Here is a 23923-nt window from a genome sequence, read left to right as displayed (position 1 = left end):
AAGCTGCGCCCCAGCCTGGTCCGGGCCTCTGGCGGTGGGTGGGATTTGACTTCTGGATGTCGGGGAAACGGGTCGTGCGGGGAAACGCTTTCCGATGCCATCGCGGCAGGGAAGTTAATGTCCTCAGTGTGGGCTGGGGTGGTCATCTTAAAACAGGTGTTAGGAGCTTGCGCGTAAGAGTCGGAGTGATTCATCCACGTCAGTAACAGTTGCGATGAGTATATCGGCAAGTTTTTCCCATGTCTTTTTCCATTATAGGAAAAGACCTTTTTCTGCCTGAAGGAAAAGAGGGGGTTTCGTTTAAATGCAAGGAACATCCCGAATGCAAATAACTTTTTTTTCTGTAGTAGGTCTTACAGGGGCTTACAATTCTCAGTCTATTCAAGTTAAAATGTATGCACACAGATTTTTAGTAGTTGTTTGTGGGGCAGGAAAGCATTGATTCACGTATTGCATCAGCATTTATGGAAGATGGTCCAGAACAAACTCGAAGAAGGAAGAACAGGATGGTTTCTTTCCCTGTAAAGGGGTGGCATTGAACATAGTGCTTCACGTTTCTCTGCTTCTGTCTCTTGAGTGCCACATAAATGTTGTAATCCCACAGCCATGTTTGTGTTCTGGGAAGAGTTAATAGCAAAGTTAGACTGGCAAGTCACTTACTTGACAGACTAAGGCTTTATATGGGTGCACAGAGATGCAGAATTAGGAACTAAATGAAAGTTCTTAACGTTCCGGTGACATGTTTAATGGAGCCCTAGTTTCAAGGGCTTTTGGGTTGATGCTTCTTTTGTTTGGATGAGCATGTTGCTTTTTGGGTTGCTTCATAATAATAGTTTGGGATGCAGCTTATTTCATGGCAGCTAGTGAAAACTTTCTAGATCACCTCTGAAAAACAGGCTTGAGCAAATACTAGTTTTGTTTGTTCAGAAGTAAATATACTTAGAAAATCTATAGTCTGTTTTATCTCTCCCCCGTCTTTTGTGTTTGATGCCATGCTTAGCTTGCAGGCAATTTTGGAGAAAAGTGTATGGCTCTATGAGAAGGTGGACATTTTCACTGGGAGAATCAGTTGGCTTGAAATAAGATTTTTCTTTTAGGGAGCTTTTTTTTATGTGAGAAGCAATAATATAAACAGCATGTCCAATGGGTGACAAATGATGGCGTTAGGTTTTTTTGGTAATGGAACGGCTTAAAAATCCATACATCATGTAGAGTGATGTAAAAGCCTATGTGATAGTACAGACTTTAATAGGTTGGTTTACCGTGTGTTTTCTCCAATTGTTTCTGAAAATGCTTTTGTTGCTCAGCTGTACCCGTCATATGAAACAAAATGTGTAAAATACCTTGTCATAAATTAGAGCAAATTATTATTCAGTCTCTGTTGCTGCCTTGGTATTGACATTAAAATCAAATGCCAAAACATTGTATGATTCTCAATAGGAATTACTCTAATTCTTAAAAAGCATTAGAAGCATTTTTATGTGTAAAAGCTTTTTTGTAGGGACTTTTCAGTGAAACACAATAACATGGATATACAAATCAAATGTCTTCGTATAAAACATCTCTTTAACCAAGGTGTTACTAAAGAGCATAGTGTTACACACTTACCATAGGTGTGGATTTTGTCAGGTGCTCTTGTAATACTCTAAATATTAAGATTATAATCAAAGCTGAATTGTAGTTAATTAAAAAAAAAATCCAAACAAGTTGAGCACTTACTGCTCCCTTTTTGAGGGACTGGTTTGTGCAGCTACTTCATGCAACTGACTCTAGACTAAGTGTACGGATTTTTTGTGGTGCAGAATTGTGATGGGAAAATGCTGAAGAGAGGTAAAAATAGGACAAAATGAAGTCAAGCTAGGTCAGCCATACTGTCACTGCTGTTACAACACTACATGTATATATTCTTAAAACGCATTAAGTTTGTTTATGCGTTTAGATTTCAGGATTTTTACGGTTAATTTTAACTTTGTGTAATATAACAGCAGCTCAACAGTAAGTATTGTACCTGTTTGTTTCATGGGGAACTTAACTGTTTTGAAAATGGTTAAAATGATTTGCAGGTTTTTAAATAAGTTACGCTGTGTAAACACAGAGATACTAAGGAGATTAACCCTGTGACACTGATAGAATTACAATGCTGCCCTGAGTAGATCATATAGTATAATTGTCACTTTAAAATACATTAGTTACCAGTGATTTTTTTTAATAAATCTACTTGGTTTATGACATATGTCTTCACCCCTTTATTAAAAAATTGAATAAATTAAGAAAAGGTTTAAAGAATACTATGATTTTTTTAAAAATTACCTTAACAGCACAGCCAGACCAGTGCAACCTTCTCATATAGTCAGTCCCCTCTTACTGGGGCCTTTGGGAGTTGGAGATAATCAAGAAGCATGGCTCAACAATGTCAACTTGTTTCACAGTAATTCTGGGTTCTGTGTAGTCTCAGACACGAGTCCAGCATGCCCTCAGGCCAGCCCAGTATACTTTTTTAGTTGTGTGTGCGAGCTAACATGCATCTAGTGGACACAGCTCCATCCCAGCAGGGATAGCACTGAGTCAGAATTAACAAGACTCAGTGGATTTTACCAAACTGTAGAGCCGTATGGGTATTCCTGTACTGTTGCCAAGTTTCAGCAGTTTGGTGCAGCTGCCTCTGCGTGGTGTTTGGTTCCACCAGGACTTATTAACTCCGAAGAGTAGTGTATGAAAGCAGCTGAACTCCTTCTAGGACAAAGTTGAACCTGGAATGTTATAGCTGTGTTTGTGTAGCACCTGCTTTAGTTAATAGCTCGGGCTGGATTTGAGCTGGGTCTGCTTAGAGTAAGCTTAGGTGTTTTTTCCATCCATGACATCATTAATCTGCAGCTTACAAAAATTGCCTAAGGCTAATAAAGTGTGCACCTACATTGCTGTGTTAACTTGGATCAGGAGTGCGCTTTTGAAGGAAGTCTCACAGTTATCCTCACTTGGGAAACCTTTTTTCACATTGGTTTGCACTATTCCAGTGGATGAACTGGATTCCTTTTGGATGAAAATATATGGGAAAATGCAGTCTTGCCTGCAAATGGGTATTTGTTCCAGTGGAGTGGACTTCCCCAAAACATGTGATGTGGACATTGGGTCTCAGCTTCATCAGACCTGCTCCTGTTGTATGGCCCTGCATGGGCACAGCCTAAATTGGCTACACTTTGAGTCAGAGACCTGACACAAATCCATCAGTTGGGGGGCTGAAGATGTCAGTATTTCAGTATTTTGAATGGTGTCAGGCCAGATGCTCACTGCTTTTCTTACCCCTGTATCTTTGCGACTACTGTAACATTCACATAAATTAATCTCTCACTTAAAAAGCTGCTAGTTAAACTGCAGCTATGAAGAATGCTGCTTACATCCAGTTTCACTTGAGGTAATACTTTCATAAGTAAACTGAAGTTTTAAAAATACCTTGGGGCTGTTTAGTTCCTTGCTTACACATTTGAATATATTGGGGAAATGCGAAGATCACCATATACAATACTGAGACCGCAGTAAATAATATCAGACATTGATCACTGAACTGTACTGGCAGGGTAGTAGGATGGTTTGCAGAGTTCAAGATACTATTCCTGTGATTTCTACGAGTGTATTCTACCTAGAGCCAGCTTAGCATCTCTTAACTTCCCATACCTGACCCTTGATCTGTAGTTGCTTGTAAATTTGATGTCAGAGGCCCCTCTGACTGCTGGAAGAATATCTATGTTTCTTGCATGTTCTCTAGCTGCTGACAGAAAAAATATCCTATGTGGTTCCCTTCATTCTAGCAACTTGGCTGCTGCAAGGAACTGGATGCATCTTCCTCTCTCATCCAGGTCTCTTGCTTCTCCAGTGAGCAGTTTCAATCTTGGTATCTGTTGATCTTCATAGTTTTCATAACAGAAACAGGATTAAACTGTTCTCTGCACTGGTTTCACATTGGTAGTTGCATACAATAGCAAGAAAGAGACAAGGGCTTTCTTTAATTCTAGTGTTGATCTTCAGTGCCACACACAGGTGCTACGGTTGGTCTGTGCAAGAGTTAAGTCAGTAACAGGGAAGCTTTCTAGCTGCTGTGAAAATAACTGTACAAATACGAAAGAAATAAGAACAGAGTGCTTCAAGAAAAATGGATTGTTGAAGCTTTACAGATAACTGTTTCACGTCGTTCTGACTAGAAGATTGAAAAACTAAATTTGATCCATTATTACTAACTGCCTTGTTCTTTTAATGCAGCAGCAATTACTTCGTTGATTGTTAAATCTTTGCTTTTTTATTTAAATGGGAAAAAACCCAACTGTGCCTGTGCGCATATGTAACATCCACTGAATGCAATATGTTTCAGAGTCTTTAGCTCAAAGAGCTGTTTCACCTCTTAGTTCCTAGGATTTTTTTTTTTAGCTTCTCCAAAATGGTGTCTCAGATAAAGTGCTTATCAGAGCAAGACAAGGCTACAGGCAGCCTGGAAAATTACTTCCCCAATTGTTCTTTTTTGTTTAACAGGCCACTCCTTAATGTCTTGTGGACCTCAGGTGGTATAATGCTGTTGCAGCCTGTTTAGAACCACCTCAGACCCAATAGCTTATTGCTCTACCATCCTGCCCCAAAACAGCTTTGAATTTTGTCCAGTTATCTACAGTTTGCAATATAGATAAGGACTGAGAGCCTTAAAGAACTTAATTTTCTGCCTTTCCTGGGATCCGTGGCTGGGGTTTTTTGTGAAAAATTTCAAATAGTGGTATTAAGGTGGGTGAGGGAGTTCTGTTCCCTTCCATACCATCCAGGTTTCAGATTCTAGACTTATGTTGGCTGATGTACACGTAGCCTGAAGAGACAATAAAAAATGTTCTAAATAAAATGTTTTGGCAGTACACCTTTGCTGCTTTTCTTTGCCCATCCAGTTTTAAAAAGTCAAGAATGACAGAAGGGAAGTGTGTTCCTATGCATATGGATTCGAAGGTGGGGGTGGGGGAAAAGGTTTTATATTTATGGCATTGTATAAAATAATCTTTACTGAACTGTTGAAGAAATGCTTGCATTTGCTCTTTTGTTTCTTCTACCATCCTAGACCTTGTGTCACAGGAGCATTTATTTACCTTTTCTCCTGATGAGATGTTGATGAATGCCCTTGGGGCCAATTAATGAATGCCATAATCACAAACTTCTTGTAATGGATGTAGTTGTAAATGTGTCCTTGGGTGAATTATGCTATAAGGTCATATATGTGCTCTTGTACCAGAATAAATAAGTTCTGATGTTAAAAGGTATTGCCAAATACATCTGGGTTTCCCTTTCGTCTTCTCCAGTTCACTGTATACATTTATTTCTCATAGTTGTTTCCAGGCTCTGTGGGAGTAAAGTTTTGCTATGTAATTCTCTTATTAGAATTTTTTAGCTTTTTCAAATGTATCAACTATTATGGTAGAGTACTGATATTAGTTCTTGGTTCTAGTATTTAAGACTTGTTAACTGCTTGCTCTTGTACATTATGGATCACACATCTGTCTCCAGCACAGCTGGTTTCCTGTTTCTTGTGTGTTCAGTGCCAGGAAGCTGGGGAAAGCATCTTAAAATCTATAGGTCTGTTGTATGTATCAGAATTCTGCTTATCATAACACTTCTCTCAAGGCTGCCTGCTTCTGTTTTGACTTGTGGTTGCCTGTTTGGAAAACAGTTGCAGTGAAGATAGGGTACTGTAGGCTGTAAAGCAGTCTGTACAGTCCATTGAGAAATGCACATGTTTGCGCAGACAGCTACCTGGACTTGTGATACGGTGCATCCTAATGTATGTGATACGTTGTTATTCGTATCCATGCAATCCAGCATGTTTGAAGTTCCTCTAATGCTTCCTCTCTGCAGTGTGAATAGGCCTGCATGTTCAGCAGTGATATTGGTGACCAATTTGGGGTTTTTTTGAGCTGACTGCCAACCTTTTTTGAAGACTTGACCATGTAAGGTTGCTGAGATAATGCTGGAAGCAAGAACATGTGCCTTGTCAGTTGTGTTAAGAGTGATCTTGAGTTTTTTATTATGGGGTGATGTCTGTTACAGGGTCAGTAATACACACATCATTATAACCATCTGAATAGCAAATAAAACAATCCTTACTGTCCATGATAGCATATTGACTCTCAGCTTATGGGCTATCGCCCAAGTTGAGTTTTAGAAGATGTGTGAACTGGAAAGTTAAAAATAGATTGGTGAACTCTCTTCCAAGCTTTTAACTGTCTCTGTGCTGGGATTTGGGGAACTCCCCAGTGTTGTCCCAAATACAATTCCTGTTAATGCTGAGCATTGGGGTGTCCCAGTTCTTTCTCTCATCTTGTTACACAGTTTATTGTGAGTGATTGTTTCTTATACAAAAGAACTACTTGCCATACTGAAAATGTATCATGATTACTTCTGTTTTCAGATGCTGCCAAAGATAGCTTTATTTTTAAGAAACTGTACAAACTGTTAAATGCTGTTTAATTCACCTTCCTTGTAAAACCATTGGTATGAGAAGTCAGATACAGTTTTGGTTTTCACTTCATTCTGAAACACTTTCCTAGAAGTGCTGTTTTTCATTGTGGGAGAAGACTTCTACTACATATGTAACTTAATGAATAGCTGGGGAAAAAGAGTTTAAAATAGTTCTAGTTTGTAATTGAATGTCCATATAAAGATCTAAAATCATTACGGACACTTATTTGCACTGCTTTTGTAAATCATGTTTGGGAGCTGACTAGTACAAGTTTTCTATTTTTTTGACAGATTGTGACTGGAAGAATGTCTTTTCCACCTCATTTGAATCGCCCTCCTATGGGAATCCCAACACTTCCCCCTGGGATCCCACCTCCACAGTTTCCTGGCTTTCCTCCACCTGTACCTCCTGGTAAGCTATGTTAGTATATAGAAGTGTTGTAGAAATAAATTTCCTTTTATTATTCTGAATTGTATGATTTACAAAAGTTACTGGCTCTTCCACAAATCAGAGTTACTGAAATACAGTACATTGCAGCTGAGTCTCTAGTTTACCCATAGATCATGTCATGTGAGCAAGCTCCTTGGTCTGCCAAAAGCTGCTTAATGCTGACCAGAAATCAAACCATTAGAGACAATACTGGGCTTTGTCTTGGACCTTTTTTTCAAGACTGAAGCTAGGTGGTGATTTTTGTTAACATTAGGTATTCTAAGAGCCACTGTTTTTAGAGTAGACTATGATTTTTCAATTCCATTCAAATAAGCCATTGTAACAGCCTTTGGAAACACTTGGGTGCACTGAGTACATGTGGGTTGAAAAGTAACTTCTATCTTGTGATGTTTTTCTCCACTTTTTTGTAAGTCCCACTTCCTTGTATTCTGCTTCTTACATACTTCCCTCCACACATCTTGCAAACTTACTGTTACATTCCTCATTCCTTTTAATCTTCCCAAAATTAATCCAGCCTTTTTTTCCTTTGTTCATCTGTAGATCAGCCTCTGTTTTTTGCATAGAGACTTCAATTTGTTGGTCTGGAACCATGTTTTTTCTGTACATTGCCAATATAGATAACAGTGACTGGAGGCAGGAGACCATGTAGTGAGTGGGAGAGAGGAATAGATCAGAGAATTACCCCTTTAAAATTCATCATAAGGGCTGCAGAAACTAACTCCTGTCTGTATGGTCTTAAACTGTGTTGTGCACCACACAGTGTTTTGTAGACAATAAAAGCATTCAAAAACCAGATGGCTGAACTGGGGAGTGGTTTGTGCTCATCCATTCATCAGGCTAATCCTTACTTGCATTAATTTTTCTAAACTTTTTTCCTGAGATCCATGATATGTTATATATTTTCTGCTAAAGGCAGAGTTCTTGATTAGGTAGCATTCTGCCATCAAAATTTTCAGGTTAAATTTTAAAACCATACCTCTTATCTTTACTAGCTGCAATTTATATATACTAGTGTGAAAAACACCAGATACTTTTAAAAATAACTCTCTGAAGAATGTTTTAAAATGCCTGATGTAAGTTTCTGCTCTGAACATTTGCTTCTTAAAATGTGTGACAAAGATCTTTTTGTTCTCTTGCTGCGTTTGACTTTCATATAAATAGTCTTGTTTTGGTATTAGTAATCCAAACAGTATGTAGAGTGGAGGAGCCTGGTGTTAGGTGAGAATTAAATTTTTATCTGTGTACTAGAAACATGATTTGCTTACCTGTGCAGATAACATTTTGACATGTAGAGAACATGGACCTCTCACTGCTTAGCACAAGCGTATCCATAGAGTTGAAAATGGAACAGTGACTTTATGAAAGTCCACTCTGAAGTTATTCCATATGTAAGATCACAATTTTAGTGGCTCGTATTATCTTTAGCTAGCTGTTTGGTCAAAATTTTATGTTCTAGTTATCTTACTCAGCCTACGATTTTTTTGAAAAGTTTCAGCTAGAGCAGTTTGCTTGTTTAAGAATGAAGTTAGGAAGTTTGTTTTGCTTTGCTTAAAATTATGGCTGTTAAAAATAAGTTCTATTCCATCTCTAAGTGTGTGGAAGACTTGATAAGGACATGATTGTGATAACCCTTGTTGTCTCTGAAGATTATCGAATACCATTAAGATGTAAAAAATTGCAGTTCATGTGTAAGAAATACTGTAGTGGGTCAGATGAGCAGTCCGTATAGCCTGATGCATTGTCTGGGCGGTGGGAGTACAGGATGGTATTTAGGGTGGGCATGTACACCCATCTGCTTTCTGAGTCTGTTTTCTCATACAACTATAATGTTAGTGTTGTTAAGAGTATGATCTTTCGTTTTTCTTTTTTTGTTTTTTTTTTTTTGGAACCTGCTGATACTGTCCATCTCCACTGTCATCTCTTGCACCAAATTTGAGAAGTTCATTAACCACTGTGTAAAGTGCTACTTCCTTATGTCTGTCTTTAAACTGCCTACTTAGTGTCTCTCTTCTGCCCCAGTTCTGATGTGGGAGTTGGGTGAGTTGCATTTTGTGGTTTTGTACAGCTCAGTCATGTTCCATGCCTTGCAAACCTCCACAACTGAAGAGCCTCAGAGTGTCTACACTCTTCCTAGTAAAGCAACTGCTTCAACACTTGAGGCTGCATGTTGTTCTTGGGTTGCAGAGACCAGGTCTGTAGGCAGTAGTCAAGGTATAGGTGCACCAGGTTTTTGTATAGCACCTAAATGATGCCTGTGGTCTTGATTGTCAGTGTGTTTGCTGGTGATGCCCAATGTTTTAGTGGATTTTTTTTTTTGCTTCTGCTGAGCATTGGGCTGACAGTTTCAGAGAACTGTCAGTGATAACACAACTGTCTTTACTGAGCTGTGACTTTACTGAGTTGTGATTTTTAATTATCATGATGCTGAACTTGAATTTTATAATAGTTATAGGGCTGCACAACCAGAGCCTTGTCTTGGAGTAGTTCCTCCAGTCTGTGAGATGCCTTAAACTAAGAGCATGAGAGAGCAATACACGTTTTGATGGAATCAAAGCAAAACCAGAGTTGATGAGGAGAAAGCTGGAGAGGGTGTTTGAGGACTAAGCACTGGAGAAAGTGGGGGAACAAGTCCAGGAACAGTAAGTTGCAGAAGTTTGGTTAGGATTTTATGAATACAGCACTAAGAGAGCTGGAGAAGGGAAGGATCAAAAGGGAAGGATTGAGAGTGAAAGACTAAAAAAGGTTTTTGTAGAATGAAGAAAAGAGATCTAGGATCCTTAGAGGGTATTTCTCTGAAGCACGTGCGATTGACTTCATTGTTCTTGAGTCTCAATGTCAGCAAGTAGTTTTGAAATCCATTCGCTTAGTATCTTTAACCTCCTCTAGCAGCTGGCATAGAAAGATAAACAGCCTTTATTATGATCAGATATTGGCTCACATGATGATACTTAAAGCTGCTAGTGAATTTGGTAGTGGGAAAGAGGGTATTGCATGGTTTCACCTGATTAAGTATGGCTTTAAATTAAGTTTTAGAGACTGCCAAGTCAAGTATTCATCAGGTTGGGAGCTTCTGGATTGAGGCTTTCTATGCTGCCTTTATTAAGCTATTCCATAAATAGTAGCATGAAGCCTGGTGGCATTCAATATAGGACCTCATCCCTAAGCAGTATGCAGAATCGATTGTGCTATGCAAATTGAACAGGTCAGGAATGAGATTATCATCTGTAGGACTTCAGCTACTTTTGCTTTCTATTTATGGAATTCCCTGCCTCATTCATCACAGGGCTATCTTCTAGAACAACACTGTGGTTTGAACATGCTTTGAAAATGATTGATTTGTTTGTGATGAACAAAGTTGAAAGGGTAATATGATAAAAGTGACTAGGATGCACGTGGTTTGTTAGTGTACTCAGGCTATGCTTGAATGCTTAAGGAATTAGTGGAAATTCTTACTTGACCAAAATTGGTGTCTGGTTTGGAAGTCACGTCTGTGATCAGTTCATTTGTATTCATCAGTAATCTCAACAGGGCAGATTAATATTAATGTCTTGTCTTTCTCAGGGACCCCTATGATTCCTGTACCAATGGGCATTATGGCTCCTGCTCCAACTGTAAGTATTAGAGTGGGGATGACATGATAGCAAAATAAAACGGAGAGTAAAACTTAGATGTCAGTAGTGTTTTTGTTTTGCTCTACTCCATCAGAATTCATACTATGAAAGGAAATGCTTTACTATAAATGCAACTATTACCCAAATATTGTGCTAAGTTCTGACCTAGACAAAGTTTGAAGTAATGCGGGGAGCTGCTAGCTGCAAAGATGAAGCAATTACTATTCTTGCAAGATGATGTACTTCCCTCAAATACAATGATATAGGCTTTACCTTCAGGTCATGTGTGATCTTCCTACACAATACAGTTAGATCAGTTAGATTCCAGGTCTCTTGCTTTTGAGTTTGTTGGCCTCAGTGCTCTGGAGGCATCACCTCATCCAGGTTTATAAGGCTGTCATGCAGCACTGCTGAATTGGCCAGAAAGATGTGCATTGACTAGCTTACAAACAAGCTCTCTTTCCCATGTTGCAAGGGAAGGAATATTTGCATATAATATGCATTGGTGGAAAAGTACAAGAGAAAGGTCTCTTTCTTTGTCTTACTAATTTATAGTTGGAAGGAAGGTTTATGATTTATGAGGCAGGAAAAAAGTGTTCTTTAAAATACAAAGGTTACTACTTTGGCTTCAAGGTGAATTACCACTTCTACAATTTTGCATAAGTGAAATCTCCCCAGAATACAATTTTTGATAGCTTATGTTATCTGTTACAGGAGGATATGTTCATGGTAACTGATGTATTTAAGACAAAGATAACTATTCAGCTTTCTCATTAAAATAACTTCTATTAAGTGATGCTTCTAGAAGGGTGTTTTTAGAGGAGGGACTCGGTTCATATGTACCGTTAAATCTTAGGTGGAAGGAGAGAGGTGCAGCAAAATGGATTAGATGATTGTGCCTATATCTGTAAGGTTTATTTTACAAATGTTTGCTCCTTAACCCAAAGAGGCTTTGGGTTGTGTGTTGATTAAATAAAGCAGTACTGTTTATTCACTCTGTGAAAGCCTAAGACCTGTCTTGTGTCCATTGAAGCCTTTTGAGTCAGTTACTTTTCTATTTGCAGCTTGCTTTTTACACTGTTAGGTAGGGTACTTCAACTTCAGAGACTCAAACGTTGCAAATTAGTTATTTGTAGAAGAAATAATACTTAATGTTACTGTATGCTCACCTTGAGACCTTCCAGTAGCCATGTTCAGGTACACCTTTTTTTTTTCTGTCTGGCTTTGCAAGAAAATGGCAGTCTTTTGTGTTGTATAAAATGTTAAAACCTGAACCACTTCTAGTGTCTCACTCTGTAAGCCTAAGTAAGATCAGTTTGAAAATTTAATTTTGAAAGAACGTGCATTTCCAACTCTTCTGTCTTACGGATTTAAACAAAAAAAACCCCAACCAACCCAACACTTTATTTTACACCCTCTTCCCCTCTTTCTAGGTATTAGTTCCTACCACAGTGTCTATGGTTGGAAAACATTTGGGAGCCAGAAAAGAACATCCTGGCTTAAAGAACAAAGAAAATGATGAAAACAGCGGTCCCACTACCACTGTTTTTGTAGGCAACATTTCTGAGAAGGCCTCGGACATGCTCATACGGCAGCTTCTAGCAGTAAGTACAGTGAACTGCTTGTTAAATTTCATCCTTGGCTGATGAATGAAGTAATGAGCCACAAGCAGTGGATCAAAACTAAAAGCAGAGTTAGTTCCACTCACTGGAATAGCAGTCCATTATGCTTGAGTTTAAAGTCAGTAAGTGAAGAGTACAGCTTTTTTTAAGCTGTAGATATCAGTGAACATAGACTCTTTTTTTAGTAGTGTTTACCCATTTTGCATGTCATCTTTTGCAAAAAGTGGTTAAGTTTTTGTGATGTTTTAAACATAAACAGTAATACTAAATTAATACTATTTCTCTTCAATGCAGAAATGTGGCTTGGTTTTGAGTTGGAAGAGAGTACAGGGGGCATCTGGAAAACTTCAAGGTAATTGTTCATTCATACTTTTCAAGATCTTGAGTCAGACTCTTGTTTTTATTACCTGTCAGCTTTTCAAATGTCTGACACATTGCTGCTATTAATGCTTTTACATTTGAGGATGTTGTATGTGATACTTAACTGCTAAATACTTCCTAGTAAAGGGCTAGTATTTTCTGTCCTTGGAATCAAGACAGAACAAGAAAATAAAATTGAGAAAGGTTAAATAGGAAAATGTCTTAGGGGCCTGATTTTGCTCACCTTTTTGTTTTTAGGCTGAATCAGGAGTTTGTAGACTATCCCTGAGAAAGGTTTACTGGTTTGGACTTAGCCTCCAAAAGGATATTTTCAGTGCTGTTAAGTGTCTTCCATTACTGCATATTATGCTTCTCCGTTAAGGAGGTTTTCCTGATGTAAGATTTATCTTCATTCCCTATCATCAAATTGAACTGTTTTATTTTTCTTGTCACCTTTCTCCAGTGGACACAATTTTGGTTACTATTTTTTGCTGTTAATCTTTAAGTATCTTCTCTAGGTTGTTATTTTCTTTTTTAAGACGTAATTCAGTTTCTTCAGCTTTCTTATGTATCACACTTTGTTTATTTTGCTCTCATAAGGTGTTTTTCCCATTTACAACTTTCTGTAACTGTTGTCAAGAACCTAGTTTAACATACCCCTCCATCTAGGTTAACAGTGAGCTGTTGATTGATGTCCTCTGTCTTCAGACAACTGCAAATCCACCTGAGACATGTCTTCATATAGATGGCATGCCTTAGTTAAGACAGACGTGTCAAAAGCTTTACGAATGCAATCATAGAATAGTTTGGGTTGGAAGGGACTTTAAAGGTCATATAGTCTACCCCCCCCTGCAATGAGCAGGGACATTTTCAACTAGATCAGGTTGCTCAGAGCCCTGTCCAGCCTGATCTTGAATGTTTCCAGGGATGGGGCATCTATAATGTATGTATTGCTTTCACCTTACTCACTGGGCCATTAGTTATATCTAAGACTCATACAGTGAATTATCTTTATGACTTTTTATGATGTGTACTCGTGGTTTTTAAAAAAAAGTGCCTATGTTCCAACTTTAACACTTATACTTTTCATTTCAATCATCCATTTCAGCCTTTGGATTTTGTGAATACAAAGAACCAGAATCCACACTGCGAGCACTGAGACTACTCCATGACCTCCAGATTGGAGAGAAGAAGCTGCTAGTCAAAGTTGATGCAAAGACAAAGGCTCAGCTAGATGAATGGAAAGCAAAGAAAAAGGCTTCTAATGGGGTATGTATATAATCTGTGACGTGGTTTTGGCAGGAGAGCAATGTAGCGTACTTGCTAGATCAGATTGTGAGTGTGTCTCTTAGTTTCTATTCTTGTCTCTGCCCTTAATTCATTTTAGGATTTCGCCAGAATCACATTAATGAGTCTGAAGATATGTTGAAAGGCAGTGAAGTGTAAGCTCTTAATTCACCATCATTCAAACGTCTCTGTAAGCTACAACTGAATCTCTAGAATTAATTCTGTAATTCATTCTAAAGTGTAGTAAGATGTGCTATACTTTATGATTCTGTTGCTTCATTTTTGTTTAGCAACTCTTGAAAGTATATAAATTCTAGAAGTAATTGTTACTCTATCAGAGTCTGTAAATCAGCTGAGGAGATTGGAGTTTCTTCCCCTCCACTGATGATTTTCTGGAACAAATTAATGACAAGGAAAGAAGTAGATCATTAAGTAGATGATGCAGTTATCAGGCAGTGGGCAGCTTACAGACATTTAATAGATGGGGAAATTGATTTTGTACTGTTCCTTTCTAGAGCTAAGGATCTGTTCTGGTGCATAATTGCAGATATTTGATATGTTGAATTCTTGTGAGTTACAAAGATACTTCACTGACAAATTTGCGTTAAAATGAGTTTTATCTCTTTCTTTGCTAAAATAATATATTTCAAATCACAATCAAGTTGTTTGGCTTAGTCTCTAACTATTTGAAGTTCTGCATATACTTAAGATATTAGTTAAAACAATTATTTTCTGTAAAATGAAAGTGAGAAGAGGCTCTTGTTTAGAAAACTAAAAATACTAATCACCGTAGCTGGTAAGTTTTTAAAATTCCAATTTGGAATTGTTCTTAAAGGTATGTAAAATACAGTGGGAACACAAGTACTTTTATTTCATTATATTTAACCAGAACTAGGGACATAATAAGGACTTGACACATTTTTAACTGTTTAATCCCAGTGTATGGGATTAAATGCAGTGGCTCAGTAAAGCAGAGTGCTAATTTCATGGGTTTTGAATGGAGTAACATACTAGCTGTTAACCTAGGTAAGGGTTTGATTTGACTGCCCCTTCCATTACATACTTCCTTGTTTCCTGTTGGCATCACATGTAATGCTGTGCTTCACAGCTGATACTATAAACAAGCTTAAAGTTATCAGTGGAGTTCTTGTACATCTCTCACTAATTTTGTTTTCTGTGAGTTCCTGTGGGTTACAATCAATCCTGGGGGATTGACGGTAATAAAGCAGAGGGTACTGTTTGTGGCTTTAGTGAGGGCAACAGTATGTGCAGATTCCCTTCAACAGTAGAGTGAGATTAGCTCCAAATGTTTTGGGGGTTGGGTTGTGGGTTTTTTTTCCTGTTTGTGGTGGTGCAAAGAAAGGGTGTGAATTGCCGAGGAATATTGATGAAGTATGTTGTAATCCTACTGCTTGTGATTCCTTTCATACCATTGTTGGTGTGATGGTGCCACTCAGATGTGAAAGTTGCAACTTTTCTCTTTAATCTTTTTATTAAGAAAGCAAACGTGTACACTACAAAACAATTTCTTGCAGAGACACACCAAGCAAACCTTTATCTAATTAGCTCCTCTCCCTGATCACTTCTCCCTGGACCTCTTCAGTTCCACTCCCTGTCATTGCCTTCTAGCTCCTTTCAGCCTGCTCCTCCTTGGCTTGGCAGCCTCTTCAGCTCCTACTGAATCCTCCCTTAACCCTCATTCTTAGCTGCTGCTCCATCAGACCCTTCCCTCCCCCTCACTCCACCCACCACTTATTGCTTGACGGGATACCCAGCTGGATTCTCAGGTGAGATTCCATTTATTAAAAGATTCAGGGGATCAAGAGGTGGGCTACCTTGCTCAGTATGTGGATCATTGTTCTACCCTTTCATGTAACATTTAGTGAAACACGCTTCTTTGCGTGTGTTCCCTTTCCTCCCTACAAGGTGGAAGGGACAAAAAGATGAGGATCTACAAAGTAATTGAACAAGAATAAGAAGAAAATGTTTGCTGTGCAAGGAATGTTCTCCCTAACAATGTTTCTTTAATATGGTTCTCCCATTATAAGTTCCAGCTTGAAAGGTAGACATTTGTATTGCATGACACTTAAGTAGAAGGCTTTGAGGAGCTGCTGTTGAAATTACTTGGAAGTTCTGGAGAGTACCTGACAGAAACTTTGGACCAAGAGTTGGGCTATAGTGATTGCCTTTCTGTGAGCGTGCGTGTGTTTTCTCTTTTCCCGTCTACCACCTTAATCACCATTTATCTGTTCCATTTTATGGTGCAATCCTACACTTGCTCTCTGCAGCCATTCCACATGTAGAACTATGTAGTCCCTATGGTATAATTACTTGTAGGTGGTTTGGTTTTTTGTTTGTTTCTTGGTTTTGTGTTGTTTGGGGTTTTTTTCTTTACTAAATGCTGTAGGGGCATGAATGTGATGATCAAAGGCGAGCTTCTGAAATAAAATTAATGTTATTCTCAATTTGTTGATTCCTGTTACTTTGCAATTTTTTCCCTAGAACTCCAGACCAGAGACGACAAATGATGATGATGAAGCACTGGATGAGGAAACGAAGAGAAGAGATCAGATAATTAAAGGGGCCATTGAAGTCTTAATACGAGAATATTCCAGCGAGCTCAATGCCCCCTCCCAGGAATCTGACTCTCACCCAAGGAAGAAGAAAAAGGAAAAGAAGGAGGACGTATGTGTTTTGATTTTGGACAAAACAGATTTTTCTTCAACTCACCTTTATATAATGGCCAAACCTTGTGCAAATACTTTAAACCTAAACTTCTGATGAGAAAGCAAATCAACAAGCATTGATGTCAGCAGCAGTTTCATTTTTTTAAGCTGAAAGCTAGTCAGTCATAGACACCATCCCTTCAGGATGGTTTAGGCACCTAAGCACCTAGACTTCTTGGAACAACAGGTTTGAATCTGGGCAGGGTTGAACCAACCTTTCATCCCTCTGAAAGTGGAAATACTGAATTTAGTGCAGTTTAATCTGTATGTGCATGTAGGGTTTTTTAGATGAGAACTTAAAAACAACTGTAAAGAGTTCCTGCATACCGTCTATTGCCACTGAAAGATGCCAGGGCACTTTTGTAATGGCAGGAATTTGCTCTGGTAGTTTTTGACAAAAGCCTTCTCTCTGCTTATGGTATGCATTCTTGTAGTGCGCCTTGATCCAACTGGTTGCAGCTGTCTCTCCAGATGTGGAAGCACTTCATTAGTTGTGTATATATACGCCTCACAAACGTTGGAGGGATCCTTCAGGGATGAAAGGCATATTGTAATCTTCCTGCCTTACAAAATCACTTTTACACGCATGTCTCAATTTTGGCTGGATTTGATCAGCTGGTTTTCATATATTGTGTAATGCAAAAAAACCCTGTTAAGCAGGAATGAAAGTTCTGGTTTAGACCTGCTTCTGTGGATGACCATTTTATGGATTAAAACAACCTGGAGAAGGGGGAATAAGAATGAGCAAGCTCAGACTTAGCTTTTCCAGCCAAGTTTCTAACTATGGGAAAATGGGCTTTCATACCTACCATTCTGCACCTAATGAAAGAGGTTGGAAAATGGTTTGACCAAATTTTTGACCCACTTAAGTCTTCTGCAAAGTACCTATTCCAAGGCAATAATGCAGTTTCAAATGCTTCTGGATAAGTGTGGTGCAAGAAGCAACATCTCCCTCAGGGAGCGAGTATATCTTCCCCACAACATTGTTAGCCATGGCTGACCTGAGTTGTAAGAGTGCTGAGCTGAGAATTTGTTTTTCTTTCCTCTCCCTCCCTTTGGGAGAAGATGCTTTCTTGGATGAGAATTTACAAATGAGTCACTGTCTAATGCTATAAGCTGTATTTTTTGTTACAAGCATTGTTACAATGTGTATTGTCCTGTGGGTACATATATATATATGGCCATGAATAATGCCAGGTAGTTAAACGTTATGGTCTTGTAAGAGCTGGGTGCTGAGTATGTCCCTGGGATACAGAGGGATATTCTGCTAGCTCTGTATGATGTAGAATGTGAGCAATCTGAGCTAGTCAAGTAGACAAATAAGCTCTTTTTAAATACATAGCACCTGTGGGTTGAAGTTACACCCCATCATTCCTCCCGTACTGGGAAGGAGAAAAAGAAACTTGGAAGTTGCCATCTTTGGCCTGTGTGGATAGAGGTGGGAGTGAAGAGATGGTCCTAGCTCATTGCTCTCCTGTCCTTAAAGGAGAGGGGAGAGAAGGACTGTGGAGGGTGGGGGGAAAGGGAAGATGGATACAGATATATTTGGGGAGGGGTGTGGGTGTGTGTGTGGGAAACTTGCCAGCTTTGGGGCTGTTGTCCCCTGAAGGGCTTGGTATGAAGATGACTCCCTCTGGTGTAGCAGCAGAGTCTGCTGTTAGTTCTTCTGGATGAAGGCATGACTGATGTGGGGGAGTTGAAAATGTGTGTGGGGAACTGAGAGTGAGTGGAATCTGGTTTTCAATTTCAAGCACGGGGGAACCTCGCTAATTCGCACTAACTATTAGCTAGTAGGTGCAATCTACCAAATTTTGCGAATTAGCGAGTAAATATAATCAAGACATACCCACCGCAAATATACTGATCATTTATATTGGCAAGTGTAGCCTAGTATTCTTTATGATGCTACCATAGCGTACTAATATCCTGTAGTATACTTGTAATTCAGTGAAGTCTTCCTAATACGAGACCTCACTATGTATTTTAAGTAGTTCAGAGAAGGGAGAATTAGCGAGGTTCTTCTGTAATTTTGTTGAATCAAAGAAATGAGATCACAGCAATACAATATTGCTTTGTAGTACAAACATACAAAACATTGTTTTTCAGAGTAGTGTGCAATCTATTTTTAAAAAAAAAAATCTCCGTGGATTTTTCCGCAGATTTTCCGCAGATTTCCAGTGGCCCCACTGATACCTTATCCACTCATCACCAAGGTTCGTTTACATTGTAGGCTTTGACAATGACTATGTTTACTGCTAGTTGCCAGATTTGTGACTCTTGTCCATCTGATTTTTTTTTTTTTTCACTCATTAACATCAGACTGTCAGGTTTGGTACTGCAGAAGGACTTTATTTATCTCTTGCAAGACTGGTTGAAAACTTCTAACCTTCAGCTTTTCTCTTGTTCTCCTATGTCTGTACAGATGGCTCTTAATGTTTTTCCTCCTGTCCCCCTTGTTTTTTAGGAGGATATAAATGCTATAGAAATGGAGGAAGACAAAAGAGACCTGATATCAAGAGAGATCAGTAAATTCAGAGACACACACAAGGTAGTATTCTTGTTTTTGCACTTGATACAAATTAGGCTTTTTCAAAATCCAAAAAACCACTATTAAAAAAATTTAGCATTACATTGCAATATCACTTAAAATGATGTTTATATTAGGTTTAATATACATATAGTTCTTTACAAGTCAAAAAAAGACAGCTACCACGTTAAAGTGGCCCTTGACATCTTTATGCTAAGACTTTGATTGCTACTGAGTATTTTGCAGTCTTCTCACTTTAACATGAATAAAGGTAACTTAAGTTTCTACACATACATTAAGTCAAGATATTTATAACTGAAGGCTAAACGGGGCTGCAGTATAAGACATACACTTGAGTGTGTTTCTGTAGGTAGATTTGTAACATAATCCAAGATTTTATGAAGAGTTGAAACTTGAATTAAATTTAAGTCTTTTATTTTAATAGTTCTAAGTTAAGAGTGGGGGAAGATTAAAACTAGGTCAGTGGTTACCAGACTTACCAAACTTTAGATGCATGGAAGAACTGTAAATTCCCATAAAGCTAATCTATTCATTGACCCCCACCATTATGATAGAGATCATATGGTGACTAATGCAAGATGAAACTCACAGCTTGGAAAGTAACATGGAATAGGATGTAAGTATGAGCTTCTGTTTTTTATTATACTTATGGATGCCCCCTCAGAAAAATATGCAAAGGGGTAACTGGCTTGGAAATGTTTGTGCACATCAAGTCCCTCCTCAGAGTTCCCACTTACAGAAGTTTCCACTAATGCTAGTGCATCTGTGAATGTTTCTGCTTTGGAAAATGGTACTTGCGGATAGTAAAGCACAACTATGCATGTAATGTTCTTATTTTAATGTTTAGCTTAAAGTTGGTATTATTTTTTCCCCAACAAGACTGGAGTGGTCCTTGGTGTAGGGACGTATCAGCAAGCTCCTCTTTTGAGCACACACTTCTATTTCAAAATGCCCCCAAATCAATCTTAAAGAAAGTGTTGAAGGTACAGCAAGGTGAAGTATGCCCATGGTATTCAGCTTTACCACATGCAGTCACTGGGGATGGTACTATGTTCTCACACAACCATATCAACACAAACACGAGTAACTACACATTGTTGTATGTACCCATATTCAGTTTTTCTCTTGACTGAAGTTGTTGGAGATAAAAACCTGGGGAAAAATTCTAGAAGTCTTCTGGAGAAGCTCAGCAATTGAATGTGAAACTGGTCAGTGGTGAAACTTCAGTAGAATTGTGTTCAGTTTTGAGCCCCAAGTCGTCACTGGTACTAAAATGCAAACAAGTAATAAGTTTTAAAAAAAAACCCAACCAAAAAACAAAAACCATGCTTCATTGTTTCAGAAGCTGTTGGGCATTTTACTGCCTTTAATCTGTGTTATTGGGGGGGGCTATTTTGGGTTTCTTAACGTTAAAATCTACTGAAAGTAGATATTGTGTATATTGGATATTTTTAAAAGGGGCTGTTGAATCTTTAGCAGCTGGCTAGTGAGCACAGTGAACCTTTGCATGTTTTTGGTATGAGTTTTATAAAACGATAACCACAGACTGTCAGGGTATCAGCATTGCAGGGGGCGTCCATTTACAGCACGGACGAGTCTGAAGAGAGATGAAGGTAAGATTTACAATTCTTCTACCTGTTCATTTCTGTTCATTGCTTCAATTTATCTGATACCGTTCCCATCCCATTACCCTTTCAGATCCTCTTATTTAGGCTGATAGAAGTTGATGAGGTCAGATTTTGATTACAAAATAGACCAATTTATTTTTTAATTGGATTTTAAGAAAGTGGACCTACAAAATGGATTTTTATACACCAAGACTTGTGTGTGTATATTTACACCTGTATGAATATATTATTTTTAAAAAAAAAAAAAACCAACCCCAAACCAACCCACTCTCTTGAGAAATCTCACAACGAACAAAGTTTTTGAGTGGCAAAAAAGCAGGAGTTCAACCAAAGAAATTACTATTGGAACATCTAAGATAACCTGTAAGTATCAACAACTTCAGTATGTAAACTTTTCTTTAAATGTATATGAAATTTGAGGTAAGTTGGATTTTTAAAGGTTGACAACCTAGTTTAACATCTGACCGTACTGAGGTTTAACGCTGTAAAGCTCCTGTAAAATACAGCCCTTTAGAAATTGGTTTTCAGCCCAATGTATATCGTAGAATCTAAGTTTTGGTTTTTCATACCAGTTTTCTACCAAGTCCTACCATTTTTAGTCCCTTTTTCCTTTTGTGATTTCAATGTATCCAACATTGGTTTGCCTGTATTGTGCTATCAATGCAGTGTAGTTTCACTGGATACATTAATCACTAGTGAATTAGCTTTATTTCTGTAATCCTTTGTTGGTTCTCTGGTCCCTGTGCCTATGGCAGAAGAACACTTACCAGGTAAGATTGCTTTTTAAAGTTGTCTTAAATGCTTTGTTTAAAAGAAAAGAAAAAAACAAACCAGAGAAAATGCTGTTTCATTGTTCCGGTTTTTAATTTCATTGCAGTGATGGTAAATGTGGAGCCAAAGGGGATTAACGTGTTTATTCTGCTCAATATTTTTTCAAAAAAGTGGTATTCTGGCATCCATCAGGTTGAAATTTGGTATATTTGGTTGTTATTTGGTATATTTGTGAACCGTGTACTTGCTCTTCCTCCCAGAAACATAGCTTATAGGCAAGGTTAATCCAGTGTTGGCGGTCCATGTCCTAGCACAGCATCTGTAAGTTAACACATAACAATTGCTTCCAAGGATGGATTTATCTATCATTCTGTTGATGTATTTTCTATTGTCTTATAGGAATTCTGGTCATAGGAACGGTTTCTAATTGAAAAAAAAGTGACAATTTTGTACAATTTTTAGTAAAACTGTAGCAGGTAACCCTTTAGTTTTTGTGTTTCAAAAGAGCTATTTCCAACCTTTTTTTAACTCTCTCCATCTTGCAGCGGTGGAAATTAAGGATTCCATTCTGCAGAGTAAAGTTCTTACCAATTAACTGTTAGAACTTTTTTAGGGAGGGAAAAGGGGAAAGGTTGCAGCTCTCTTCACTGTTTAACCACATGCACTACGTGTAAGTGGATAAATTTCTTTACCCAAGTTTCATACAGGACTGTTTTGGTCTGCCAAGACTTTTTGGGAAACAACTCACTCTCCCAGTAAGCATTCCACTGAAATATATTTTCCTAGTTGAACAGTATTAATTTTATCAGCTAGAAGTTCACTTTGCCTTGTACCCAAGTGGCTTTATAGGGCCAATGGAATTTGTGGCCCACATGAATCACGACTGGCAGTGCACTGCATATGTGCAGTTTAGTCAGCTTATAATACGAGGCCAGCCCTACTCTAAGGTTGGAGATTGCTGGTCTGTGTAGATCTATGCTTTTGCACGAAACTTAGTCTTGTGATTGCTGCATTTTGATTTCATACTTATGAGTTCCAAAAAATACCCACCAAACCCTATTTAGTATTTTAAAATCAGCGGCGGTTTTGGTATTTCCATTACCAGCCTTGTGTGTTGCGCCGGGAATATCCAGTTCCTATAACGACAAAATTAACTATGAAAGTTCTCTTGTTGGTTTTTAGAAACTGGAGGAGGAAAAAGGCAAAAAGGAGAAAGAAAGACAGGAAATTGAAAAAGAACGCAGAGAAAGAGAAAGGGAACGGGAGCGTGAACGAGAAAGGAGGGAGCGTGAAAGAGAGAGGGAGCGTGAACGAGAGAAGGAGAAGGAACGGGAGCGTGAACGAGAGCGAGATAGGGATCGTGACCGAACTAAGGACCGCGAGCGAGACCGCGAGCGAGACAGAGATCGTGACAGAGATCGTGAAAGGAGTTCAGATCGCAACAAAGATCGGAGCAGATCAAGGTAAATGCGCTTGAGTTGCTATTTTTTCCTAGTGCTGTTTCCTAAAGGCATATCATTTAGCAGATCAGCTGTCATTCAAAAGAGAACAGTTGTTCTGGAAGATCAGAGTAGAAACAGGAAATCAAAATTTTAGAAAATGTTGTATTTACAGAACTTGGAAGAATACTTATTCTCTCCACAGTACAGGAATATAAGGACTGCAATATGCAGTAAGCAACCACCTAACCATGTCTTAAGCATACTGGTTTTATCTCAGATCTCTTATTTTTTTACGGAGTAGCTTTATTCCTACTTGAGGTTCTCTTATGTCTGCAGCATCTTTTAGCTTAAATAGGTTTTACCTTTTCCTTTGTGGTTTTTTTTTTTTTTTTTTATTTTATTGTAATAAAAGCAAGGGGATTCCTATTTCAGTCTTGAACTGTGACTAATCACGTCAGACACTAGAAGCTCTTTTTCCCTCTTCACCATAGGAAAAACAGCTGTTTCACTTTAAATCATCTTGTCAGTAGGGTTCCCTCTTCACCATAGGAAAAACAGCTGTTTCACTTGAACCCTACTGACAAGATGATTTAAAGTTGTCTGTAAGCCATGTAAACATGAATGATTTGTTAAGCATACCTTTTATTTGTGGGGGTTTTAGCTGTCACTTATTATTGAGAACTACTAACAAAGTCTGGTAACAATTGCCATGTGCTCACACTTAGTTTCTGTAAATACCGTTATTTAATAGTTGGTGCTCAAACAACTATTTTTAGGTAAATGGGGGTTTGAATATATTAGAAGTATTGATTTATGCCTGTTGCATATCAGCTAATCATCTTGTATAATTGCAGAAGAAGAATGATTTGCAAGATGCTATAAATGGTGCATTATGCATTTGAAGTTAAATCACTTGATTGAGTGGAGAGAGGAAGGGTCTGTACTTAACTTTGAACTTTTTCTTTCCTTCAGAGAAAAAAGCAGAGACAGGGAAAGA

The 23923-nt window shown here is 38.3% G+C and overlaps 1 protein-coding gene across 1 annotated transcript in view; it reads left to right on the top strand.

Moving 5' to 3' along the window:
* Nucleotides 1-6: 6 nt before the first annotated feature.
* RBM25 (RNA binding motif protein 25) overlaps nucleotides 7-23923 on the top strand; it is a 32775-nt gene continuing 8858 nt past the window's right edge. The window contains 11 exon segments of the mRNA XM_009645551.2: nucleotides 7-34; nucleotides 6772-6892; nucleotides 10493-10542; nucleotides 11976-12146; nucleotides 12459-12516; nucleotides 13633-13793; nucleotides 16314-16496; nucleotides 18697-18750; nucleotides 19002-19085; nucleotides 22667-22947; nucleotides 23899-23922. Of these exon segments, the coding sequence (XP_009643846.1) occupies nucleotides 6787-6892; nucleotides 10493-10542; nucleotides 11976-12146; nucleotides 12459-12516; nucleotides 13633-13793; nucleotides 16314-16496; nucleotides 18697-18750; nucleotides 19002-19085; nucleotides 22667-22947; nucleotides 23899-23922 (1172 nt within the window). The 5' untranslated portion in view covers nucleotides 7-34; nucleotides 6772-6786.

The sequence above is a fragment of the Egretta garzetta genome, unplaced genomic scaffold (genome assembly GCF_000687185.1).
Source record: "Egretta garzetta isolate BGI_Z169 unplaced genomic scaffold, ASM68718v1 scaffold828, whole genome shotgun sequence".
In the NCBI taxonomy this organism is placed as follows: domain Eukaryota; kingdom Metazoa; phylum Chordata; class Aves; order Pelecaniformes; family Ardeidae; genus Egretta; species Egretta garzetta.
The sequence above is the reverse complement of the archived record's forward strand: the minus strand, read 5'-3'. Positions and strand labels throughout refer to the sequence as shown.